Source organism: Anopheles coustani, chromosome 3 (assembly GCF_943734705.1).
Source record: "Anopheles coustani chromosome 3, idAnoCousDA_361_x.2, whole genome shotgun sequence".
NCBI lineage: Eukaryota > Metazoa > Arthropoda > Insecta > Diptera > Culicidae > Anopheles > Anopheles coustani.
The window spans coordinates 52,989,411-53,002,007 of record NC_071288.1 but is presented as its reverse complement, the minus strand read 5'-3'; the positions used below and the strand labels follow the sequence as shown (position 1 = coordinate 53,002,007).

Genomic DNA, 12,597 nt, shown 5'->3' with positions numbered 1-12,597 from the left:
TGTCGTTTATACTTTTCCTTTGCACTAAACTATTCGTCACCGGTTCACGTTGCAGTTTCTTATCACAATTGAATCGTTCTTTGCTCCTATACATAGCTGGAGATATGCTACGGCTCCGGACATGATACGCGCCCCACGCTTGGCCAACCCGTTCGCGTAACTGCGACCTGAGTCGAGACTGTGGCGCCGCAACAGCATACAACAGTCAAACGGGTTTCAACCGTTACCGAACGTACATCCGTCCGGGGCCCGGTGGGAGTAGGATTTACCAAAATGTAAATATTTACCCCAACCGGTGATCGATTCTGTCCAAAGCCGTGACCATGGAAACCCGAGGGTGATCGGTTAAGGGGACTATGGGAGGTTATTCGATGCTGGCGGAATGTCGATGATGATACGACAGAAATGGTTAATAATGCAATGTGATCATGGGGATGGACGGTATGGCATGGGTTCGGTTCCATGTTGTTTCCCAACCAAACAAAAAGCGCGCCATCGCTGGCGTTGGTGTATTGGTGGGGTGTTTGATGTATGTATGTTGGCCCACCACCAGATGAACTCTCAACAAAGTCCCCGATGTTGCGGCCAGTAAAACTTGTTACGCTCAGACTCGCCGACGGCGACGCACCCTCTTGACTTGCTTCAAGATCATTAGCGCGTCGACGAGTTTCATGATTTTGTGCTTCGGGCATCTTGGCATACCAAAAGCACGCTATGAGAATTGGTATAAACAAAAACGCTAAAAAAATATGATGGAATTTATGCAAACGAAAAGCACCACTTGAAGCCACGGAAAACTAATTAATGGTTAAACAAATACCACACAGAACTCTTCCGGGTTGCACAAAAAAAAAAGGTTGCCGATTCTTTTCACTCGAAAAACGCACAGGCCGCGAACTCGTTAGCACATCGTGTTTAGATAAACTGTTGTTGTCTTAATAACCGGCAAACTTTCACGTTTCTTTCAAACGCCCGTTCCGGCAGCAGAACCCACGGTGACTGACTTTGATTTGTACTTCTTCTGGCTGGTTTCGGTTTTATCTCCACGGTTTTAACCTGCCCATTATTTGCTCACGACGCCTGCCAGGGCGGGTCCCAAAAGCGACCGAAGACTTAGTTGGCGAATGGCTTAATACGCACACACCAAGGCACATAGTGTACACTCCCTGTAACGGCCCCGATTCCCAACTTCACGAACCGTAATCGGTTGATAAGATACTGTTTTTATCAATTAGTTCGCGCTTAAGGTGCATGAAATCACCACGCTCCAACACGCGGCTCGAAACCTGTGCGAGTGAGTAAGTCTTGGGTCTTTCTAAATGCAATGAATCGAACAAAAGCCGCCCGCTTGAGCCTGCCCTTATCGTGCCCCCGATGGCACTGACAAATGCGCTCAAAAGTAGCCGGGATTTCGGATGTGTATGTATTTGACCGATGGCGGCGACGTGACGTGGGGCGACGGATGGGCGTGTTAATGTTGCGTGTCCACTGGCAAAGGGGGGATGCCGGGAGCCGAAAGCGATCCAGTGTTGGGTTTGAGCTTGGCATTGTGTGTTGATATTGATTTTCACGATTACATTTTTGTTTATCTCTGTTGCATGGAGCAAAAGAATGCAAATGCTAACCGGCCAACACAGGTTTCTATTCTAAATCTATTTGATTCGTCCTAAATTGTCCATGAAGCAACGTTTATAATTTCGTATGTTTAAATTTATCGACATATGTTGCTTCCTTGCCAATGTTTTATTATCATGTCTTACTCATTACAAGTGGAATCATTAGCCGACTTTTGAAACACTTCAAAGCACCATTAACTTAAAGGGTTGTTCATCCTGATCAATGATCATGCATGATAAAAAAAGATTAGCATTATTGTAGAGGTAATGGTGGAAACAGCAGTCTCGGTTGACGATTAATTCTGTAGTAATAGACACACCAAACACAAATATGATTATTGCAGCTTCATTAATCGTTCTTCAAATACTGCTTGACCCTGAAACTGAAGTTTTTTCACGAATCGACATCAGCCGAAAATGAACTGCATTTACATTACTGAACACAAATAAGATGTGCCTACAGAAGGGAGTGGAACACAAATACGTTGCGTGCGAATAATTTCCAATAAAAGATGTTATTTTTCATGATTAAATTTTCAAATTGCCATTCTTGACCATACACAGAGTCTGCGTTACAGCTCGATGGAATTTGATCATCATTTTAAAGTCAAATTCATGGACGTCGTGTTGGTTTGTTTTCATCAGAGTTTGTTTGCCGTGTAAACAGGTGTGGTAAATTAATATACATGATCATCAAAAGAATAAAAATGAAGGTAAATAAAATTGGAATCGGTTAATTAACTTCGCGGCATTTTTTTTTTGTTGAAGCATGAATGTCGAATTGTGGAATATTTTGCTTATTTAGACGCAGTGATAATGTATGACATGCTGTGCCAGGTTTATGTTTTACTTTCAGTAACTCTGGCAACGTGTTGAATAGTTTACCAACCGACTTGAAAACTAAATAAAACTAGTGGCAACCTTTTTTATCTCATTTATTGTTGATGCAATGGGTTAAAATTTGATTCTAAACAAGATAACGCCGCGATCCACGTAACTAAGGCATTGGAAAAAAAAGGTTTCGAGGCTAAGTATAACTCTTTGGTTTGGTCAGCAAATGCAAATAAATTCAAATAGAAAGTCTTTACGGAATCGTAAGCAGACGATTTTACAGCGGTGCTGCAAAATTGAAACGGTGCGAGAGCTTTAAGCGACAATCAGAGAAGAATGGCCCCAAGTACCTTTGGCCATGCTGGAAAATCTGACCAATTTTATGCCGAATCATTGTTTTAATACACTTCTAATACATAGCATTTGTTATAGATTTTGTGTTTATCCTGATGAATTGAAATGATATAATGTTACGTTTAAAGGAAAATCAGTAATCGTTTCATTAGAAAATGGTGACCAATGGGAAAATCTCGAACGTCGAAGGGCAATGAATTTTTTTTAAAATAGAAATCTTTTTCCGTTTGCAGAAAGTTTAGACTTAAAAAAAAAATGTAGCTGCGAGGAATTTTGCGCACTTTATATGCAACAAATACCGCAAGGTCGAAACATGAGAGATGATTTAAGAAATGATTCTCGTTTATTCTATTCCTGAGCAAATTAACTTGTGAAGGGACGATATGTTTGCTGATCATGTTCAGAAAAGACCTATTCCCTAAACATAGAATATGGTTTGTCTTTTCATCTGCACGCAGGATCAAACAACAACTACCAGCTAGGCCCCGGAAGTGGGAGTGATCAGCTACATCAAACTGCCATCAACAGCAACGTAGCAAGACAGTCTCAGCAGCATAATCCGTACGGCAAGCAACAGCCTGTCAGCACCTCGGCAAGCCATAGTCAGCCGGCCGGTGGCAGCTACCAATCTTCTGGCGCCGGAAGTTCCACTTCCGGACTGCCATACGTCGCGAGTTCCTCGCAGCATCCGCACTATCAACAGACGCTGCCACCGCATTCGGGCAGCAGCGTGAACGTGAACGTAACCGTGAACGTGGTGGCCCGATCCGTGACTGCCGGCACAATGACGACGACCACGGCAACAACGACCAGCACAACGACCCTGGCACCCCCGCGGCCGATGCAGAAGGTAACTTCCAGAATCCAGCATTTTGCTCTTTCGCTCTGCTTCGATCTAACTTTTAACACAACCCCTCGTTACAGGTGATCCCGACGGTGGTCTACCTGATGTCCCGGATCGCTGTACATATGGAGATCGAGGGCACCGCGCAGTGCCCGGCGCAGGTGATGCTTGCCGCCGCCCTTGGCTGTGAAGAACTAGGTATAACGAACAAATTGCTGGCCCAGAGTGTGTTCGGCCTCTGGATGACCAGCCCGCTGCTGGAGGTGCAGCTGAAGCCACACCACCGGCCGTACGCGGTCCGGGTCGCCTGGTCCAAGCTGCTGGACAAGCACAGCCACGGGAACGAGCTGGAGAAGCTGTCCGACGAGCCGATGACCACGCTGCGGCGGAACGTTTTCTTTTCCCGCCGCGACGAGGAGAAGATCAAGTGAGTTTGGTTTACTTCAATCTATGGATATGATTTCCTGGTACTTGTATAAAAAGATAAATAATATTAAAATTTGGATATGTATACCACCTGTGGTGCTGAATATGCTGCTATTATTCTTAGCCAAAATGTAAACCCCTTGAACAGAACTCCAGCATAAAGTATGCAAATATGAAAAAAATCGAACGCGTGTTTCTCAATGCATTGAACATGAATCAGCTGTGCCTTTGTCTCCGTTGCATAACAACTGTCCAATTTGGAATTTTAGAAATAGTTTAGAAAAGTTTAGTACAATAATACATGTTACATTCATTTTATATTCGGTTGCTTACTTACAATTATCGTCCTTGCAGAGACCCACGAATATTGGAGCTCCTGTATGAGGAAGCGCGGCACAACGTTCTGCTCGGCCGGTACGTGATGGAACCGTCGCAATCGATCATGCTCGGTGGCATCCAGGCACGGATAGAGCTAGGCCCTTACAACTCCCACACGCACTCAACCAGCTACTTCCGGTACGTTACGCTCGGTTACATAATGCGCTCTTTGGCTACAACTATTTCGGCTTTCTTTTCCTTCCCGCAGGGAAAACCAGTTCCGCTTCCTGCCGGCGCACGTGGCGAAAAGTTCCAGCTGGTCCTGGTTACCGATCAGTCAACGATCATCGGCCGAAGTTCGGTTGCTGGAGCAGTTCAAGCGCGTCCCAACGACGGCCACCACCAAGAAGCTGATGCGGAAGTACCTCGAGTTTTGCTGGGGCCTTCCGTTCTATGGGTAGGTTATGAGGTCAGAGGCGTATTAGGCGCTTTAATGACCCCAGGCAACTCTAAGCTAACTGCCAAAAAAAAACATCCAAAAACATTCATAATTCAATTTTTGTTTCTAAATTTATTAAATTTCAACCTAGATTAATTCACAAATGTTTATTAAGCATTTACATTTTCCTTTCAAATTATATATACCTTAATGTTATTCCATTGAATTGATTTTAAATTTTCTGAATTCATGCGATGATTTTCCAAGAAAATCCATTACATACATGCCCATGGTCCCTAAACTATGCAGAGGGGACATTTGTTTTTTGAATAAAATCTTTAAATTGATCTCTTTAATATATGTTAGTGCGTTTTTATTTCAACCCAAAAAGAAAACGCACGAAAAGGCGACATCAAAAGTCATAGTTCAGATAATTCCGTTCCATCATTCTCACATTATCATTTTCTTTATTCACACCTTCTTTACAGAGCGGCGTACTTTCACGGGCAGGTCGAGCAGCCGGTACGTGGTCTTATGAGTTTGATGCAGCAGAAAGATCTGCCCGTGCTGATAGCCGTCAACGAGCGGGGGATCTTCGTGATCGACCAGATTGAATGCGTAAGTGTTCTCCTACCTCCGGGTCAAACGGACACAAAACGAAACAGGTGACAATTCCATGCCTCTATCCGTCTGTTCTAGACACTGCTTCTGGGGTTGAAGTACGAGGAGTTCTCGTGGGAGTACGCCAGTACGCCAAGCCGAGCAACGTGAACGACCCGGAATGCTTACCGTGCATCTTTCTGCAGTTCGGCGCGGTCGAGAACGGGATCGCCGCGACCAAACTGATGCAGATCTTCTCCCGCCAGGCCGCCATGGTGGACGCCTTAATAACGCACTTCATCGAGCAGGACAAGCGACGGAAGGAGAGCGGGGCCGACCCAGCGGACCAGGCCGCCGGCGGGCTGGCGGACAACACCTACGTGGGTGCGTATCCATGGGGCGGAAGAAAATATATTTTTTTGGGGCTTTATCTTTTTTGAGTATTGCCTAGCATCGTCCCGAATTGGACTAGACCACTTGATGGAGCCTTTTTCTAGGATGTTTATTAACGGGTGGCATTTTCTACTACCTACACCGGTCACAAATCGGTCATAACAGCCGTTTTGGAATTGTTAAAGTTTCACGAGAAACAATCAGGAACGCAATAACGGAATGTGAACTGCCGTCCGTCTTCGGCAGAAAAGAACCACATTCCAAAGTTTTCCTCAGAAAACGAGCAAACCGCTGAACCGAGACGGAAATATGAGTCCTCTTTCACCCTTCGGGGGAAGAAAATCATATCTTGAAAAGCCATGGCGAGCTCCAGGAACGAGCAAAGCGAGCAGAAAAATGAGACGATGTAGCAGAAATATCATGAAATGTCACAGGGAAGGCAGTAAAATGCCCATCAAAGCATGCCGAGAATGGTCGAGATGAGATGAGTGAAATGAGACGATGGCGTGTTCCTAGAAGCGACGTTCTTCATTTCATTTTCATCGGAAATCTTTGACTTTCGCAAGGCAATGCATTTGTGATTGGAGAATGTGAAGCATTTTTGTTCTATTTTCTGATGGAACAGCTATGAGGCAAAATAGTCTAAATTGTGATGTTGTGTTTTTTGTTTGATGATGATTGCAATTATCATTATCAATACAAACACTTTCGCTGATAATTGTTAATGCCACATTTGAAATATTTTACTTGTTTACGTTGTTTGCAATAAGCATAGCAAACTTCATTAAAAAAATTAAAATTTTCTCCATGCCTGAGATGTATGGCGTTTATGTTGAACCTCCTTGTTTCGTGGATAATGTAGAATCCAAAAGGGTTGAATTTTTTTCCAGCTTCTTTTAATTTTTCTCGCTTAAGCATACTTTTTCTTGTTTATGGCTATGTTCATATACTTTTAAGGGAATTGAATAGAAAATTGTACGATCAGGATTTTTATTATATTGACCAAAAGACCGCAAGTGCGACATTAACAACTTTTGCTTAGGGAAAGCATATTTTTCAAAAATACTCGAACTACAAAAAAATAGTGATTCTTATTATTTATTTATTAGTAGTGGAAATTATTTTATATTTGAAAAGTTGAAATCTTTGTTTTTTATTTTTAAATGTACTATTTTTACCATTTCTTCTACCGTTCTATCAATAATTAAACGAAAGATTATTGATTAATTTTGAGCATAGCTTTTAAACTAGTCTCATCGATAGAAACGTACTTTTATTGTATCTGGCTTCATCTTAATTTTTCCTTCCATCTTCTCTCTCTTCTGCAGAACCGAACCCAATAAAAAACAACGGCATTGGCGTGCTGAGCAACAAGTTTACCCGGCTGACGCTGGCAACGTTCGATGACGAGGGGCGCTGCATTGGCCAGACGGGCTCGTTATCGATAAGCTATTAACATTTAATTCTCATTTAAGTTTTGCACCGCGGAACGTAAGGAAACACCTCCAAGGCGATCGAGAAATGATAAGACCGTGCAAGAATGGACCCTCCGTAGCAGCAGTCAGATGGAAATAATCCCGTGTGACGAACGTTAAATCTGAGCAAAAAGGCAATCGAGTCGAGCGTGACGAAAAGATGGAATCGAGAGGACGGAAGAAAGTTTTTCCCTTGAACAGGAAAAAGAACAGAAACTGCCGAAAAGAAAAAAAATGGCTCGCCGGATCGCAGTTCCGATGGTGTACTTTCCGTTTTTTGGAAAACGCACCGTGTTCCATCGCGGTGGCCACCGTTGTACATTTCACTAGGCGCCACACAAACGATTCCGGATCCCTCTCCCTTAGCCTTTTCCTTTTCCCGTACCGGAAGCTGTAACGGTGGAAAATCGAATTTACTTGTACATAATGAGCAAAACCGTGACAAAAGAAAAACCAAAACGAATACACTCTCGAGTAGGAACACATGTGTACCGAGCAGGTGGGCTGCAAACAGAAGCCAACGGACTCTCTAATGTGGGTAGAAGATAGCGGCATCTAATGCTTGCCGAAAATAACCCGGGCTAGATAACTATTTCAAACAAATAATCGCAGAAATTAGTGTAGGAAAGGGAAAGAGAGAAAGAGAGATGGAAATGGATGAATGCAAGGAAGCAGGGAAGATTTGCGAAAAAAACACAAAAATGGAAATGAAGCAGATACTACACCGAATTGAAATAATTCGTAGTAAATGGAATGTTTGAAAAAGTTATGGAACAGCTGAATAATAATAATAATAAATAGAACAGCACATCGATGTACAGAAAGGGAAGAAAAAAGAAAACGTTTCAGAATGAACGAGGGAATGAATAGAAATAGTGAAAGTGTCGTTCATAATAAAACAAAGTGGAAACTTCAGGAACTGTCGAAAGGGATGGAAGTAAATGGTGTAGAGCATACTACCACTACTACTACTATTACTACTACTACCACGGTCGGTACAAGCAGAATGAGAATAATTTTGTAATACTTTAATTTAGTTATACCGACGGAAGTATATACATATATAAATACATATACAGCGCATATACATCTAAACATTAAGATATTTTGTACCACGCAGGGTAAAATGTGAAAATTGAAGTCTTCAGTCTGCCCTCCCTCGGCCATCTCCTCCCTCCCCATCTTCCCGTAGAGAGACGAAAGAAGCTAGACGGCAGAGGTACTATTCGGTACTCGGAACGAAGGATCAATCACCGTGAATGTGGGGCGTAAAGCATATAAATAAATCAATCATGCTTCAAGTTGCAAGCTAAATGAATTAAAACGAAATTAATGTGTGCAAAAGTGGTACATGAAGCAAACCCCGTAACGGACGGGTTGGGTAAAGTAAATCGATATAGAAAAAAGTAAAGAAATGCCCAATCGATAGGACGAAAGGGAGAAAAAAAAGATCGGTTAGCAGAATGATATAAACACAAATAGTCAAATACATAACAGAATATAACATAAAAATATACAGAAACAGAAACATACCAATATACACAAACACAACACATGACGCAACGGGGCGATCCCATACACAACCATACCACTGCAAGGACATGGTGTCAGAAACACGCAAACACTAGTAACCGATATCAATATTGTAAGTAATTAAGGTGAAGTAAAGCAGAAAAAACGAAAAAAAAAAACATGGAGAAAAAGGCAGTAGCACAATGATGAAGCATTTTGTGGACAACAAAAACAAACAATCGTGTAATAAATAGACAAAAAAACCCAAGCGTATAGGTTATCGAATCGCAACAAATAACGGAATCCGTATCTCTTAGCAAAACTGCAGCTACAAAATAAACTCACTCAAACACACAAACACGTAGGTACTATACAAGTGAATGAGTACGGTTTGATTATCATAAATATCGGAACGTAGGAACAGAAGCAGAAGAGGATGACGAAAGTAGAAGAAGATAAGTAAAGCGACCACAGGTGTAAGAGATCGTAGAAGGATAGAACCAGATGAGAAGAAATAATAAATATAGAAAGAGGTGAAAGGTAAGAGATAGTGAGCAGAGCCAAGCAGAGAAGCATCGAACACAGTTTCAATGGGAAAGCAGTAGAATCGAGAAACATGTATGAAAGAATTACACTAATTTTGAATAAAAAAACGAATCAAATGATACGAAAAATGAATCTACGGTTGGATGTGTTGAGCTATTTATTTCTATAATGTTATGTTATATGTTAGTTTTCGATTCTCTCTGAAAAAACATTTTATTTTATAAATTGTTTGGTAAATTTAGATATAGTTGTCCATGTCACAAGATTATCCTAGATGGTGCTTGTTTCCTTTTTGATTGCATCGCCGGTCCTATTTCGTAGTTTTCAAATAAAAACTACGGATATGGAGTAATGATTTTCACTCATACAAATTTTGTCTCACAGCGCACATGAAAATGAATTAAAAATGACAATCAAAATCGAGAAACCCGATTAGTCCCCACCATAATCGCTCCGTTCGCTTGGTTCACACTCGGCCAGCTCGGCCGAAAAGAACGGCTTCAGACGCTCGTCCTCACGCAGCGCCTGCTTCAGATGGTCCGCCTTGCGGCGATACTCGTCCTGGATGTTCTCCAGGCGCATCTGCAGGATATGTTTGTTGCGCTCGAGCGTTTCGCCCTCGGCGATGAACCGTTCGTACTCGGCGTCTTCGAAGTGCTGCTGGAAGCGCGACAGGAACCGCTTCAGTGACTGCTCCTCCGTGATCAAGTCGTCGCAGCGGTTTCGCTTTTCCTCCTCGAGCCGCTGGTAGAACTTGCGCAGGTCCGCCGTGCAGTCCCGCTACAGCCGCATCACTTGGGCACGTGTTGGCGTACGCTTCTTGATGTCATCCAGCCGCAGGAAGTGGGGCGCCAGGAACTGCCACTGGACCCCCTGGCGACAGGGGTGACGAACAGAGATCTGGGTGGGAGGTTTATCTGGCCTCCCGTGCACTATCAGAGTGAAAACCTTGAAGGTGTATTACTATGTCTGCTCGGTTCTACCAGGACTGTACGGGGTATGGTAGTGTGCCGCAGACGGAACGGCGGGGTGTGCCTGCTAAGGTATCTTTAATCTTGGTTTTCGATCCTGGCTCGCGATGACTGGTCCTCCGCCTTCAGTTGGTCTTTCAGAAGGAGGAACAAGTCCAGCTGGGTCGGCTGTGGATCCCAAGGGTTTGACTGAGGGGAAAAACGTGGTTCACTTATATATAGAAAAATTTGTTATATTGTGCATTAAACTTCACTTACCACATAGCCCGAGGTACAGCCCGGATCGTACGACATCTCTTCACCCATCTCCGATTTTGGAGGTTTGATGAACTCTTGCGTCGAGGCGGTGATGCAATCTTCACCATAGTGAAACTGCAGCTTGATTTTGTTCTCCTGAATGAAGCAGTTCCTGGTAGCAATGTCCTTCACCGGTACCCTATCGGGGTTTTGATGGAATGTTTCCATAATGTGCTTCTCAAGAAGCAAAAAACGAATATGAAAGGAGAAGAAGATAAGTACAGCATCCACAGCTGTAAGAGATCGTAGAAGGATAGAGCCAGATGAGAAGATATAATAAACATAGAAAGAGGTGAAAAATAAAAGAAAGTGAGCAAATGAGTTACGAAACCACAAATTCAGAAAAGCAAATTTTAAACATGGCCGATAGTATAGTCGCGAAAATTGGCGCAGGTTGATATTCGAATGGCTTAGCTATGGAAGCTTACATTGCTGGAACCGGTCTTGCCAGCATAAGGTTTAACAAATGCAATAAACAAATGGAAATAGTGTGTTTAGTGAAGCTTTAGAAATGTGAAATGCAACTTTAAGTACTGCAAGAGGCCTGTTAATATCTAAAATATTTTAAAATATTATTTTCACGTATTTTTGTTTACGGATTTACATTTACGGATGTATCTTCACACCTTTAACTGGAGTCTTTGCAAGAAAATGCTTCTAGATCTAAATCTTTCCAACTGTTACCAACACCGGTGCGGTACTCCGAGCTGGCTAGTCCGAGTGCTCCAAGTGGTCGAAACGGAAGATTCCTCCGTTCGATTACGTCGTTATTCTTTCTTGTTTATAGACTGGAGAAGCCCTCCGCCTAATAAATTTACTAGCGATTCTGTTCTTATCGAATGATGACTTTTTTGAGAATTTCCATTCCTTAAATACTAATTTAGTGCTGAATTTTCAGCCTATTTGTTTGCGCGTGGCTCCAGGCGCCCGGTGATCGCGACCGGGTCCACCGTTGCGCGTGGAGGCATCATCTGCTGACCGATCGCGGTCTTCGTTCGGATCCGCCGTTACGTGTGGAGGCATCATATTAGCTACAGCCTTATTGCTGGTTGATCGCGGCTTTCTCTTCGCGACTAATGTCGCTTGGCCCTGGGAATGAACGTCCCTTGCGAATCTGGGATAGGCGCATCATAAATAGGAAGGGCAGTATCTCAATCAGGGCAGCAGTCGAATAAAGGTGAAAGTGATAGTTACAGCTTCGAACGTTATACCGAATGAGAAGGACAGAGGAAGAGAAGTGTAAAGGATAACGGAATAAAATTTAGTTTCAGAACCGTGTCTCAGCCACCGTGCAACTGGTTAACGAAAATCATCCTCAATGCTAATATTCAAGTTTTGAATGGCATTCACTTGCATCATGACGAACCGCGCAGTAAAGCAGAACCGGGTCGTCATGGAGTGTGCGCAGTGTTCTCTGAACCATCCGGAGCGAGATGGAAGCATGCAACGGCGATTATGAGGAAGTAGCAAGAAGAAGAAAACCTGCTCGACGGCAAGATTGCATTCGCACCGACGCTTTCTTGGCCGATCTGCAGGCGTCCCGCACGACTCCCAACTCATTGGATCTTAATCTTCTCGAAATTTTTTTGGACCTTCTCGGATTCGAAGCTCCAACCGAAGCCTCTTGGTAAATTTATTGGCACCAATTCAACAAAAACCGGTTTAGAAAAATTAATGAATAAATAGAAGTTCGGAGCGTCGTGAAAACGAACCAAGTTCTCAATACAAAAAATATAGCGGAAAGCTAAAGTGCATCCGATTGTAAAAGCCAAAGGAGGTTGTAAAAATTATTTAAATTTATCTTATTTCTTTTACAATTATTTTCTTAACCATTTCGTTTTGTTACTTTATTTCACTCAACTAACTGCACATGTAGTGAGAGAAATTGAAAAAGCGACTTAAGGTAGTGTTTTTATTTTGCAGTTCAACCGCACAAAAATAAAAAGTTTGGTATCTCTTTTATCAGATCGTATGT

At 42.8% G+C, this 12,597-nt stretch overlaps 1 protein-coding gene across 1 annotated transcript; it reads left to right on the top strand.

Moving 5' to 3' along the window:
* The first annotated feature begins 428 nt into the window (after window positions 1-428).
* Window positions 429-9,061, top strand: LOC131262716 (putative FERM domain-containing protein FRMD8P1). The gene is given in 9 exon segments (XM_058264781.1): window positions 429-441; window positions 3,260-3,651; window positions 3,726-4,072; window positions 4,426-4,587; window positions 4,658-4,846; window positions 5,317-5,446; window positions 5,528-5,575; window positions 5,578-5,785; window positions 7,150-9,061. Coding segments are annotated over 9 exon segments (1,617 nt in total). The 3' UTR covers window positions 7,278-9,061.
* The last annotated feature ends 3,536 nt before the right edge of the window (window positions 9,062-12,597 follow it).